The sequence below is a fragment of the Fusarium tjaetaba genome, assembly GCF_013396195.1.
Source record: "Fusarium tjaetaba strain NRRL 66243 chromosome Unknown NRRL66243_c0000033, whole genome shotgun sequence".
Lineage (NCBI taxonomy): Eukaryota > Fungi > Ascomycota > Sordariomycetes > Hypocreales > Nectriaceae > Fusarium > Fusarium tjaetaba.
In genome coordinates this window covers 85,696-99,032 of record NW_023501229.1, presented here as the reverse complement: position 1 = coordinate 99,032, position 13,337 = coordinate 85,696, and the positions used below count along the sequence as shown (strand labels likewise).

At 48.3% G+C, this 13,337-nt stretch overlaps 8 protein-coding genes across 8 annotated transcripts; 4 read left to right on the top strand and 4 right to left on the bottom strand.

Annotated features, from left to right (window-relative positions):
* Window positions 1–568: 568 nt before the first annotated feature.
* On the bottom strand, window positions 569–1,453 carry FTJAE_1825 (uncharacterized protein; the record flags this gene model as incomplete). Its single annotated transcript, XM_037347955.1, has 3 exons — window positions 569–1,201; window positions 1,258–1,325; window positions 1,378–1,453. 3 exons carry the CDS (start codon window positions 1,451–1,453, stop codon window positions 569–571), a joined length of 777 nt encoding a protein of 258 aa, XP_037211034.1.
* Window positions 1,454–1,946: 493 nt separating this feature from the next.
* On the top strand, window positions 1,947–3,578 carry FTJAE_1824 (general substrate transporter; the record flags this gene model as incomplete). The annotated part of the gene is made up of 1 exon (XM_037347954.1): window positions 1,947–3,578. The coding sequence occupies one exon, from the start codon at window positions 1,947–1,949 to the stop codon at window positions 3,576–3,578; it is 1,632 nt and encodes a 543-aa protein (XP_037211033.1).
* A 240-nt stretch (window positions 3,579–3,818) lies between these two features.
* On the bottom strand, window positions 3,819–4,899 carry FTJAE_1823 (retinol dehydrogenase 12; the record flags this gene model as incomplete). Its single annotated transcript, XM_037347953.1, has 3 exons — window positions 3,819–4,070; window positions 4,121–4,342; window positions 4,402–4,899. 3 exons carry the CDS (start codon window positions 4,897–4,899, stop codon window positions 3,819–3,821), a joined length of 972 nt encoding a protein of 323 aa, XP_037211032.1.
* A 905-nt stretch (window positions 4,900–5,804) lies between these two features.
* FTJAE_1822 (cyclase) lies at window positions 5,805–6,770 on the bottom strand (the record flags this gene model as incomplete). Its single annotated transcript, XM_037347952.1, has 2 exons — window positions 5,805–6,115; window positions 6,647–6,770. 2 exons carry the CDS (start codon window positions 6,768–6,770, stop codon window positions 5,805–5,807), a joined length of 435 nt encoding a protein of 144 aa, XP_037211031.1.
* A 502-nt stretch (window positions 6,771–7,272) lies between these two features.
* Window positions 7,273–8,926, top strand: FTJAE_1821 (transcriptional regulatory GAL4; the record flags this gene model as incomplete). Its single annotated transcript, XM_037347951.1, has 5 exons — window positions 7,273–7,293; window positions 7,364–7,679; window positions 7,753–8,077; window positions 8,143–8,421; window positions 8,482–8,926. The coding sequence occupies 5 exons, from the start codon at window positions 7,273–7,275 to the stop codon at window positions 8,924–8,926; spliced, it is 1,386 nt and encodes a 461-aa protein (XP_037211030.1).
* A 315-nt stretch (window positions 8,927–9,241) lies between these two features.
* FTJAE_1820 (uncharacterized protein) lies at window positions 9,242–9,505 on the top strand (the record flags this gene model as incomplete). The annotated part of the gene is made up of 2 exons (XM_037347950.1): window positions 9,242–9,266; window positions 9,321–9,505. The coding sequence occupies 2 exons, from the start codon at window positions 9,242–9,244 to the stop codon at window positions 9,503–9,505; spliced, it is 210 nt and encodes a 69-aa protein (XP_037211029.1).
* Window positions 9,506–9,740: 235 nt separating this feature from the next.
* Window positions 9,741–10,521, bottom strand: FTJAE_1819 (dehydrogenase; the record flags this gene model as incomplete). The annotated part of the gene is made up of 2 exons (XM_037347948.1): window positions 9,741–10,029; window positions 10,091–10,521. The coding sequence occupies 2 exons, from the start codon at window positions 10,519–10,521 to the stop codon at window positions 9,741–9,743; spliced, it is 720 nt and encodes a 239-aa protein (XP_037211028.1).
* Window positions 10,522–11,722: 1,201 nt separating this feature from the next.
* FTJAE_1818 (uncharacterized protein) lies at window positions 11,723–13,336 on the top strand (the record flags this gene model as incomplete). The annotated part of the gene is made up of 3 exons (XM_037347947.1): window positions 11,723–12,293; window positions 13,052–13,085; window positions 13,141–13,336. 3 exons carry the CDS (start codon window positions 11,723–11,725, stop codon window positions 13,334–13,336), a joined length of 801 nt encoding a protein of 266 aa, XP_037211027.1.
* Between the last annotated feature and the right edge of the window lies 1 nt (window position 13,337).

The window sequence follows — 13,337 nt, the reverse complement described above, 5'->3', positions numbered from 1 at the left end:
ACGAATGGTCGTTAGGTCAGCGTAACATTAGCCGATCGCTTCCTACCATTCGGGGGGGCTCTGCCGATCAGTTCCTCGTGGCTGTCTCGTACCTCTTCCCCGCGTCATCTACCCTTGTCCCGCGAAATGATGTGGCTGGCTATTGCACTTCGGACCCATACCCCCGATGGTCATCAAGCCGAGATCACGAGTCCCAGCCTCTCATTCGATTTCGGAATGTAGATGCCCGGGCATCACCCTGCTTATCGCTATTCAAGCCGCCGAATACTCATTTCGGTAGCGAATGGAACTAAGTCATTGGCAATAACGTCCTTGAGGATGATAAGCGTGTGATGTCCTATAGATCCGATGGGGTAGGCAATGACCATCACATAGGAAGAAAGTCAAACAGCTGCATGGCTTTCTGCTCATGGATCTGGTGACAATGAACTTGTGCTTTATGGATGCTATCGTTACGAAAACGGGATTCAATTTAGCAGTCATTGCATCAGACATGTGATTGCACAAACGTTCCAATGAAGTGTAATATTGTCTACTACTATAGCCACATGTGCACAGCGCATGCCTATCAAACAGTCCAGTCATCAATGACCCTCGCAGGCGGAGCACTACTCGCCGGCTCCCTCCACTTAGGCGCCTGCAAATCCTCATCCGCCACCTGCTTCCCCGTAACAGGATGCACATAATGAAACGGCACAACCCTAGTATCAGGCCACAAATCACCCCCATCCCAAAGCTCATCCGGCCCCTGCGGATTCGCCGGATACGTCTCCTTAAACAAGGGCACAAACTTATCAGCATCCTGCCAGCCCTTCTCAACACTCCCATGCCAGAAAGGGTGATATCGTAGACGGAAGATCTTCCACACACCGTCTTCTTTGATGTACTCGTTCTCGTAGACGCCGCCCTCCCACCATTGACGCTGGCCGCCGGGGTACTCGGGGTTGAGGGTCTTGTGGGTGCCGGCGCTCATGAGGGTTCTGCCACGGTATTTGGCGGTGTTGGTGCCGGGCTGGAAGTCGACGACGTCTTGGCCGATGAAGTGGTCTAGAAGCCAGCCGTGGATGGGGCCGTTGCGGCCACCGACGAAGTAATTGGACCAGCGGTCGATGAAAAGTCGACGGATGGAGTCTTTGCCTCTGAAGCGTCCATTCAGGAACTGCACGTATGCATCTGGTGAGTCTGAGAACAGATCCACCACCTTATCGTGTTAGTCATATGGAAGCTGGGGTCACATTGGTTGGAGCCGGTGCATACCTCCTTGTAAAGGCATTTGTCAAGATAGTATCCGTAAATATGCTGCAGTTTTCGTACATCTGCCTCAGCTATGACACATAAGGTTAGACATAGCAAATGACTTAACAGAGTGTTCATTACCTGTTAGCTTTTCGATCTTGGCTTCCATAGCCTGAAGCTGTTTCATGACACTTTCGGTATCCATGCTGCCAGTCATTTCGCTACTCTAGCGACGTGTCAAGTTGGTATGCTGAAGAACAGGGAACTCAATGTACAGTAAACGATAGCACTCTACTGAGAGGTACCTGCTGAAGCCCATTGGATCTCCAGGAGGTCTTATACCTGTAGACTAGCTACATCGGGAGTGGCTGTCAGCCTTCAGTGAGGGGTCCTCGACGCTTCGGCTCTTGAGTTCTGTCGGATGCATACCGCCGATGCCACTAAATTCATCACTAACCCTTGTGAAGCAGGGGAATTCAACTCTCAAGCCAAGCCAATTTTTGTTATCGCGCCGAGTGCTAGATCGCGGGGTAGAGATCTGGGGAAGCGAAGCGACGCGTCTAACAGGGCCTAGAACGTGCAGCGTTGGTGATAAAAGGATATATCGCTGATCCTTCCTCTCCACTTCTGATGCAAGGACAAGCTCGCAGATGCAAAGTCCTCTCTTTGATTGCACATCTTCATCTGTTCTCTAAGAAATCACCATCGACATGGAGGCACAACAGGTCTCTGCAAGAAGTCAGCTCAATTCGTTATGGAGCGAGAAGCGCCTGATCGCCATTTGCTTCTTTATTGCCTTGGCTCAGTTCCAGTATGGATTTGATTCCGCTGCTGTTTCTGGCTTTCAGTCCATGCCAGGCTTTCTCATTGTCTTTGGTTATGCTGATGTGAGTAATCTCCCGCCAATCCTCTACATGGATTTCTCTGACCGTTTCTCTGAACAGCCCACTAATCCAATCGGCTACAACATCACCACCAAAGTCCAAACCCTCCTGCAGAGTCTCATCAGTCTCGGCGCCCTCGCCGCATGCATCCTCATCTTCAATTTCGGCCGGTTCATCAGCCCTCGAGTCGGGCTCTGGATTGCATCGCTTTTCGGCGTAGTCTCAATCGCTGCACAAATGGGAAGCACGCACCTTGCTGCGTTGTACTTCGGCCGTGTCATGCTTGGATTCTCCAACGGCTTCTACAGTACCTTCTCGGCGATTTATATCGGAGAATCGACACCAGCGTATCTCCGAGGTGCGGCTATTGGCTTGGTGGTCATGCAGATTAATATCGGTGCTCTTGTCGGTATTGCTGTCGACAACGGAACTCAGACCATGCTCAGTCGTCTGTCATACCAGATACCACTTGCGGTCATGTTTGTCGTTCCAGTCATGATGTCTGTAGGCCTTATATTCCTACCAGAGACTCCTCGGTATTACATCTCCAAGGGTCAGGACGACAAGGCCGAGGCTGCGATTAGAAAGCTACGGGGTATAACCGATGATGAGAGAATTCGCGAGGACATTATGATCATGAGGAATGCGTGGTTGGAAGAGACTGAGATGCGTTCTACTACTCGGCTCCTTGACGCTTTCCGTGGCACCGACTTGCGACGCACTCTCCTTAGCATTGCGACAGCTGTTGGCCAGGCTAGCACTGGTATCTACTTTATCTCAGCCTTCTCGGTCTACTTCTTTGTTCAGGCTCGAATTGGCTCACCTTTCAAGTGGGTCATGGTATCTCTCGCCATCGCCCTCACGGGAAATATGCTCTCTTTCCCTGCCATACGCTTCTTCAACCGTCGGCATCTTCTTCTTGGCACATCTCTCCTTAACGGAGGCTTGATGTTGGGTATGGCAATTGCCTACACTGTTTCTCCCGTGGGCTCTCCAACTGTTGGAAAGGTTCTTGTCGGGTTGAGCATCGTCTTTACCTGGGTATATGGCATCGGCCAAGGTCCTGTGCTATGGGCCCTGCAGACTGAGATACCCTCTCAGCGACTTCGAGCGCAGACAGTTGGCTTCTCACAAGGCACAAGCTTCCTGGCTTCCTGGCTGTGCTCGTATTGTACGCCATACTTCATCAACCCAGAGTCACTCAACTGGGGACCTAAGTATTGTTACATCTGGGCAGGCAGCAATTTTATCCTGGCTGTCTTTACATATTTCTTCATTCCGGAAACTAAGGGCCGAAGCTTGGAGCAGCTGGATGAGCTGTTTGAGAAGAGGATCTCTGCCTGGAAGTTCAAACGTTATGTCACCGATCTGCAGCAGGCTGATACAGATAATTACGTTGGTCGAATGGACGCGAATGAGAAGGCGGGTATAGTTCAGGTGGAACATAAGGAGAACTAGTGGTCGGGTAACTCAGGATAAGTTAAAGTAGCTATCTTAATGTCTCTTTGTAATGTCATTTACTTTGCAAAATTTGAAGCCAGCTTGCACTATCTATCATTTGCCATACTGAGTTCTCACCACTAAGCTAATCCGGGCATTTAAACTTGGACACCGCCACTAATTGTTATTCTTATGCTGAATTCTACCTTATCCTCATATCAGCTTCCCTAGATCTAGCATAATAGCAGAAACGCAGTCTCAAATGTTGTTTGTAATTCCAGGTTGGATGTTCTCCAGTATAGCCATTAGTTCCCTATGCACACGTGCCTGGGTCTCTGCACCCTCCTTACTTCTAACAAAGGTGCTCGGTTCTCTAACCCTGCACTCACTCATATACTTTCCGTGGGTTTCATCTCCAGCAGCAGCACTATGTACGAGTGTTCGCGACCCTTCTTCCGTCTTGCGTGCAACGAGTGTTTTGGCGATGGAAAGAAGGTAGCGAGGGAGTCCCTGGTGTCGAGTTAGTGTCCATTGATTCCAGAAGGCAGCTTGAATCATACCTTTACATCCTTGTCCAGCTCCGACTCGCATAGCCCGGGGTGCACGTTATTCAAGATAATTGGCTGCGCGCTATGGGGACCGTCTTTCATTGCTGCAGCGATTGAACGCACAAGCATCACCACGAGTAACTTCGATACATTGTATCGATCATTGAGCCATTCTGGTCTGTTCTCGTTCAAAGCATCAAAGATTGAAGGCCCAAATCTTTCTCGAAATTTCGCCTATGCGTTGTCAGAAGTGCCTCCTTGAAGCAGGCGGTCGAGCGAAAAGGAGAACCCACGTTGTAATGAACTGCAGAGCTAGTAATGACAAGCCTTGGTACTCGCCTGGTCTTTTCGTATGACCTTCGAAGGATTGGAAACAGATTCAATGCCAGGAGAAATGTTCCGATGACATTGACTTTGATGGTGATCTCAATCCCCTCACTCTCTTCATAGGTATTCCTCAAAATGCCGGCGTTTTCCACCACGACATCGAGCCTTTCGAGTGTATTGCATCTTGAAGCAAAGGACTTGATTGAGTCATACTTATCCATTTCCAGTTGCCATACTTGCACAACGTTCTTTCGCTTCGTGGAAGCCTCAATCGAGGCTTTCGCTGCTTCGCCTCTTTCTAACGACCTGACCGCGAGAATGACAATGTCTGCATCAAGTCGCACAAAATGCCTGGCGGCTTCCAGGCCCAAACCAGTGTTTGACCCTGTAACGATAATGGTCTGGCCTTGGAATGACGTGGTGGGGATAGGAATGTGTTCTAGCTGTCCGCGGAAGGCGTCCATGACTGATGTAACAGCGATTGTGAATAGGACCGAATAGAGGGGGGAAATGTTTAAAGGGCTTTGTTTACGGCTCTCCTGTGTTTTGCGGTATAATCTCAAGCAATGGATTACTCGTCTTTATATATTTAAAGAATTGTAACCGGAATGCTAAGTAACCCGAACCACCGAATTAACATCCTATGAGGCTCGGGGACTAGCCTAGACAGCGATGGTCGCTGCAGCTGGTTTCAATTTCTGATTACAAATGCCATCAAAAGACCGGGCTCAACACATAAGGAGTCCAGACTTCAGCCTTGCGAATGGAGTAACATTGACAATACGTTCGCGACGAGATAGGAGACGGAGTTTGCACGCGTGTTATTATGCAATTATACTTGGTCCTAGAACAGAGTTTTAAGGCTAGCTCTTTGTGGTAAGTTCTTGAGTTTTTATCTCCCGACACGGCATGATATTTGCCCCGTCGGCAGAATTCATGCAAACTTCCGTCAAAAGATTGCCATAGCATTTGCCAAGCTTGCAACACCCCCAGGACTATTCAGTGGCGTGCTGACAAAGAAGAAGGACCACCGTTTCTTCTGCATACATTGTACAGACAGAGCCTAGAACAACTCAGTACGTCTCTCTTTGTGTCGTTGATTAACGCTGGCTGCTTACCTCGAGATCAAACATTTCACCGATTGGGACGCCCCAACAAGCAAGTAGATATTCATGCTGTCAAGTGTCAGTCAGATGATTAGGTTGCTAATCGAGGCTTCTTACAAGATGCCACTTTTGGGTTGTGGGCCAGCACTCAAATGAAGGTGCATCACTGGCCACAGCACTGAAATATCTACGACATGATGTCAGTAGTTACCTTCTGTCTCAATTTATAATACAAGTCACCTATCATGAAGCCAAGTCTTCATCTATTCCGTCTGCGCAAGGCCTGTTAGGTTAGGCTTGTGGGTGCCCGCTTCCACGAGCCTCTCGGGAGCCGATTTCTCGTACTTGTAGTAGGTAGCTGTGTAGCCACTCCGGACCAGAAGAATGTCTCCGACCTGAAACTCGACGTTCTGATAGGCTGCTACAGCTTTCAGCTCATCCAGGTGGATCGCATGAGAGGTAAAGGCATCGTATGGTTCATTCTTGACTTCCGCCTTCCAGCGATAGTAGTCCAGCAGTACGCCCCTTCCAACAACCCCATGGTCAGACCATGCCTGCATACCGCATCGGGTACCTATCCAAGGAGTAAACAGTCAATTGATGCTGTGATCGGCATGTTTGACGTGATGCGGTTTCAGGGGTGATGCATACCCGACATAACCTCCTCTGGGGTCAGGTTGTTATAAAGCACACCATGGCCGAGGTGCCCGAAATGACGAAAGCCATCCCATTGGCTACCGGATTGCACGTTCATTTAAATCCAATCATCAAATACCATGTGGCCGTCTGGATGGTTCGCAAGCTTGTATTTGCAGGGATCACGACAGAACGCGGGCTTAGCAGGGAGAGTAATGGGCCAACTTTCAGGTACCACTAATTAGCCAGTGCGTTTTTTTCCCTCTTGCTTCTTCTTCTTTCTCTTGTGTTGCGGCGGAGGATGGGTATAGGTTCATTCTAACTTACCTCAGAGAGACACATTGACCATCAAGGATTTCTGTGCTTTTGGCAGAGAGTATTCTTTCTGGTGTCAAGAGGTTAAGTCGACCAAGATGCGGTTATCTGGTCATTAAATTACACCGAGAATTATGCCAATCATCGTGCCTACTTACCTCATCGTCCTGGCCCCAAATCCAAGCTGCTTCCAAAGGAACGTTGCGGTCCTTGATTGACGCCTTGACTTCCTCCAGGGTAGGAAGAGTATCCACAGATCTCCCTGTAGTAAGGCTCATGATTTAGAGAAGAGATGCGTGTTTATGGTGACTCTTGGAGCAGATGAAAATAAATTACTTAAGGAATACGGAGTAAGCCTTGCATAATATCGACTGAGATCAATAATGACATACCTTCTGGAGATGGGCAATATATTTAGCTGACAACAGTAGCAATCCTTTTGGCTTTCACACGTCCCTCCTCTTCTTCCTTTTGCCCTTGTTTGGCCAATCGCGACGTGAAAAGGTACCTATTGCCATTTGATGAGCAAGCTTGCAAGAGCCCCAGATCAGCGTTCCGACGGATGAAAACTGAACATCCACCGGATTATACAAAAAAAGACTTTTGAGCCTAGGCTGTAAACAGTATGAACAAGTGAGCGTTGCTCCTCAAGATCCTTCAGAATCGAGACACTCCTCGCCTGAAGCCCAAAGCTCAGCAACAACGGACGGGTCCGTAACTGCAGGAGAGCAACTGGGGGATGCCAAAAATGGATATTCACCTTATACCCAGGGCTCCTCAATGGTGGATCTCACACTCAAGGTAAGCAGTTGTTTATGCCCTTGTTGTAAAGAGACACACACTGACACAGCATGTGTGCTCCTCGCTACAGATATTCAATCAGCATCAGCCCGGCCTCAGTTGTGACAATGACACATTTGCTCTACCAGGTGGCTCTGGGTCAGCAGCAGGTAGTCCTTACCAGGCTCGAGCAGCACCTCTGCGTGATCTCGTAGGGCTGGAGCTGCCCCCAAGACACGTCGCTGATTTCTTGATCAATACCTATTTCAAGTCAGTCCATTGGTTCATGATGGTACTAGACGAGCCTTCATTTCGCCAAAATTATGAACGCATCATTTCCTCTGGAGTTGCGTGTCAGTCTGAGCTTCCGTTTGTCACGTTGCTGATGATGGTGCTGGCAATTGCATGTAAGGATTGAGCTGGTTTCTAGCCTGTTGCTCCATAAGCCGCGACACGAAGAGTACTGACGATGATTTGAAGCACGCTATGCGAGAATGAAGGAGATACGAGATTGCTGTCCTGATTTCGACATGGACTCCCTCCAGACCCTGTTGCTGAGCAAAGTGAAGCAGCACATATACGATCTCTTCGACGATGCGTGTCTCGAGGCGGTCCAGGTCACCATCCTTCTGGGATCCTTCTACCTTTACAACGCAAAGCCCAACCTTGCGTTTGCCATACTGGGGGCGGGTATCAAGTGCGCACAGGCAATGGGATTGCACTTGGCATCCTCATGGAAGACCCAATCCGAAAATGTGCGAGAAATGCAGAGACGTACGTGGTGGGAGCTGTTTGTGTTTGACAGGTATTAACCCACATACAGCCCTGTGAGGAGATTCTGACTTTACGCTGCTGACACATGAATCCCAGATTCGCCTCTATTGTCTTTGGAAAGCCTTGTTCCATTAGAGTGTCTGACTGCAAAGTCGAAGTATCTGCGGTGCTAAATTGTTTCTCGCCCCAACATCCCGACTACCAGTCAACCGAGATCACCGAGGAGGGCAAGATGGTCCCCGTTACCCTCTATACCTATCAGTGGCTGAAGTCAAGGCTATATAAAATCATGTCACCAGTATTGGAGAACATGCACTTCATTGGCCCTTCCCAAAACAGAGTGCAGCTTAGTGATAACATCAACAAGACTCACCAGTAGCTCGTTGAATGGCACGCCTCTCTTCCGGAGGAGCTTCTCCTAAGTCGGATATCCAGCAACAACAACATTTCTTCTGGAGCAGTGCAGTCTACTTTCAAGATGCAGGCTCTGGCACTGCAACTGGCCTATGATAATATCATGGTTATTCTGCATCGCCAACTCCTCCTATCCGAGCCAGAAGACTTCTCAGTACCGCACACGGAGAATGGACGTGACGGAGCATCACGTAGTGAGCTAAGGACTACTTCAGCCATGCAGAAGGCCAATGCTACAAGTAGGAATCAATGTTGGGAATCGGCTATGCGCACATCGAGCATCATCCAGCACCTGGACGTTTTACGGCAAATGAAAGCAACCCATGCCGCTTCATACACTGGGATGCATCTGTTCACGGTTTGTGTGATGTTGAGCGCTGTTGCAATGTCCCAGCTTGTGTCTAAAAAAGCCCAAGAGGCAAAGAGGGCCATCGGTTGCATCATCCGGCTTATGAAGGGATTTTGACCTCACACGGTGCTTTCAGCCTAGGGCGCTACCATAATGGAGAGGCTACTATTACTAATAATGACCGAGGAGATGACGGCTCTCATTTTGGACTCACAGCACTCTCAACTGAACCATATGATACTTGGAAGTCGTCAGCCTTTGCCGTTTCCAGATTCTATCCGAGCGCAGATTCAAAGTCCACGCTCAAATGATGAAATTGTTGTTTCGACCCCAAGCCACGATCCTCAAGGCCTTGAATACTGTCAGCCTGATGGGTCTTTGCTGATGCCTGACAGCCAAACATAAGATCCATTTGAATTCACAGACTTCAACATGGGGATGCTCTCTGTGCAAGAAGGTAATATATGGCCATTTTATTCCTTTGGACGGATCTGACTGACATTGTGTATAGCTTTTCGTAGTGCTCCTATCTTTGGTTCCGGTTCCGAAGGTGATGTCACAATGCGAGCCCTTGGTGGTGAAGGTGATTCTGCAACTGGCCTTGAAAGAGACGGACAGTCTATTCAGGTCGCGGTGAATGGGGCTGGTAACTTCGTTTCAATGTACGGTAATTCGCTTGGTGGCCTTCCCCGATAACGGCCAGATGTGGCTACGGGATATACCCCCAAAGCCGTTCTAGGTATAGCCGAGACATGTACAAAGAGGAGAATACACTTGTGTAGTTTATTCTCGTTTTACCTTAATCTGAACTCTCAAAAACCTATCTATCACTTATGTATAGAAACAGTTATTGTGCTGTATAACCAACATCGATAGCGATAAGAGTTCCATGAACGAATTTGCTTCGCCCGCTCAGCAACCAGACAATAGTCTAGGCGACTTCCTCTGGCAGTCCAAAACGCTTGATTGGGACCCAGTTGGCGACCTTCTCACGGGCGTCTCTGCTCATCTCCCCAGGTGCAGAGGTCATGGGAGTGACGATGTAGCCTGGCGCAACGGCATTGATCTTGATCTCAGGATAGTCTAGGGAAAAATTCTTAGTGATACCAGTCACGCCATGCTTGGAGGCGACATAAGCGGTGTAGTATCTTATACCGATAAGACCTGCAATTGAAGGGATGTTGACAATGGCTCCCCGCTGCGATTGTGCGGGGGCGTTACTATCACAGAGGTCAGTAGTCGCTCGTTCACATGGGCTAGCCAGAGAGACTCTCAACTCACGTACCAAGTGGCTCTTGACGAAGCATCTGACGAGCCTCCTCCTTCATCGAATGATAAGTGCCCGTAAGATTGGCGCCGATGACCCTGTCCCAATCCTCCGACTCAGTGTTCACACCGAGGGACTTGAAAGCCAATCCAACACTATTAACCGCATAATCAAGACGGCCAAAGACCTCGACAGTAGCCTTGACCATGGCCTTGACGGATAAAGGGTCGCTGAAGTCGACGGCGATAGCTATGCAAGAGAACTTGTTATTTGTAGCCGCAGCCTCGACTTCCGCCTTGACAGTCTGCATATTCTCTTGCACAAGATCCGCCAGGGAAATACCAGCGGCGCCGTCTCTGGCGAGCAAAAGAGCGGTGCAACGGCCAATGCCGGAGCCACCGCCTGTGATGAGGGCGTAGCCGGGGGTTTTAAGGGAGTAGACCATTTTGGGTAGATGAATGGGTTGGAAAAGCTGAAATGGTGATAGCTATACTGTTATAAGGTATAGTTTAAGCTCCTGAGTATAAAACCCGTATTTCCCTCCTTATAAAATGTCTTTATATACTACCTCTTGACTGTCTATAGTCTATCCTTGCTGTCCCTGGCCAACTCTATAACTTGCCCAGGTCTTCCAAGTAGTCTCTCTCAACATCGACTATTCCTAAGCAGGATACCTATACGTCCAGGATAGAGGAGCCAATCAATAAAAATTCGTAGTACAGGTTGATATTAATGGAATATGGCTTTGCAGCAGAAGGTCCGCAAAGATCCGGAGATTACAGAATCTGCAAGATAGATATAAACAAGCTATAGCTATACGCCATTTCCCTTTAGCGTACAAGCATCGGAAGTACATCAGTCTTTCCTTAATCTCAGTTGATGAGTAAGGTCGTCATAACTATGATATACAGTATGACACAGCTAAAGTAGGGGTGCTTCTGCCTGCAGCTTACAGAGTGTATCCGAGAATACGTGTTATTTACAGTTGAGACTTATGGCTGAGGGCTGATTCCGGCAGACAGAACCTGGAGTGCCTCCGAGACATAGTGACATACAAATTCTCAGGGCGATGATCCCTAGTGATGATCCCCCGGCTCCCCACACTCAGCCGTCAAGGTTGCAGCCACAGGGTCAGTCTTTACCAGTCGCAGATAAGTGCCGACCTCCGGGACAATTTAAGGTCTACGTGCTGATTTAATTAGATTTCTGTATGGAGCCTAACCTGGAAGTATGCAGGGCGGTTATCTAGAGGGCGGTGGCAAGTGGAAAACCGACAACCTGTCAAGGCGGGACGGAAAAGAAGCAGAGTAGGGCCGACTTGAGCCGTGTCTTAGTAGGACGCCTAGAGGGAATATGTCTCAGTTAATCATTTAATGCCGCTACTGTCACATTTCAACCGTGCGAATATAGTGTGTGGTTGGCAGGAAATATTAAAAGCTGAAGAGAGACACGGCTTAGGAGAAATATAGAGTATATATTAACTGCAATGTTGATAAAAACATTATAATATGTAAGTCTTTGACTACTCTAACCTTTATGATTTTGTAATTTATATCTTACTATAGCAATATAACCTCTTATTCCCTTCTGAAAATTACTCTAATTAGGATTTCATAAGCCTGATACGTCTAGTCTTCCTTTTTACAATGCTTATCAACAAAAGTGTCCTCGTTGTTGCATTTGCCGGCATTGCTCAAGCAATCAGCCATGCAGATCCACCCTACTTTCCTGCAAACTGCAAAACACCCAGCGTCACCCCCGAGATTCGCGACCTCCCAGCACGTGATTTTTTTGGCAAAACGGTATACCCGTGTGTCAAGGTTGGAGAGAGCTGTAAATCCTCCAGCGACTGCACACGTCCCCCAGCTGCCGAGTGCCACAAGGAAAGAACAGACCGGAAATACATTTTCCCTCTGCCTGGGTCTTGCATTGACGGCTTCTGCCGCCATATCTCGAACAAGAAGGAATCCCCCTGCGACTGTCTCGCTGGTTGTGATCTCAAAGACTTCGATCGGGATCTGAGTTGTATCGATGGGAGGTGCAAGGCTGCTGAGTGCGCTCCGTGTGGCGAGTTCCCCAACAACCGCGCATGCTGTGCCCCTGGCGTGAGAGGCCAGGATGGCAGATGTTTCTGCCCTACTGGTGCAGGAGAAGGATGCGCCACAAACCCTGAAAAGTGTGACTCTGGGAGCTTTAATGATATGTGCTGCGGTAGAGGTACAGATAATGAAGGCAAGTGCTGTGCTTCGGGTTCATGCAATGGTCAATGCAAGCATCAGCCGAAGTAGGCGAATACTTTCCTAGCTATAGATATATGGGAAGAGAGACAATTGGGCACTTGGAACTCGATATTAAATGGGTTCTTAGTTAAGGCATGGCTTGTATTATACAATATGGGATTGGGCTCAAGATAAAAAGGGGTTTTTTGCCGCGTTGAGGTTTTCCCCTACAAATAAATATAACTCAATCTTCAGGCTAATACTTCTCCATATAAGAGACCTACTAGAAGATATCTTTTTACTTTATTATATTATAGGTTTCTTTAACTTCTACAGCCCTCTCTCTTTATTCTTAGCGGCCAATCGACGTCTGAACCTACTTAACAAACTAAGTAAAGTAATCAATCTATTATACTAGAAACATCGCTTAAACCTGTTATAAAACAAGAATAGTATCCGGGCGTGTAAAATAACAATCCTGCAGCCAGGTCTACTCCATACTGCCCGTGGGCGCTTCTATCTCCATTAAAGTAGCAATTACCCAGAGCAGGTCTGTTGAGAGCCTGCTCGATTGTTCGCCTTGCGACTCTTGCTTATCGAGCACTTTCCTTCCATGCATCCGTACGTCTCCCTCCTTTAACCTGGCAAGCATCAGCTAACCAATCGCGATAAAGTCTTTGGGCGTACATCCCATCGCTTGCAGAATCCTTCTGCCGAACCCGAAAGTGTCAACTCGGACTATACATTATTCTATAGCATACAGTCACTCACTAGCTGCGACTGGATATTAGTAAATATCTATTCTTCTGCTTTATATTTGTGGAAGCAATCTAACTTGTCAACAGTTTCAACGTGATGAAGCGTGGAGAGATCCGCGAGGCATATGGTATCGAGGGTAGCGGCATGGGAGACTGCTGTGCTTCATTCTGGTGTCTTTGCTGTGCGCTAATCCAGCAGGAAAAGGAGGTCAAGTCCCGACAACTTGCGTGCTGCGAGACCGCTGGCTATCAGCCTATGAAGGATGGCATGCATATGCCTTGAG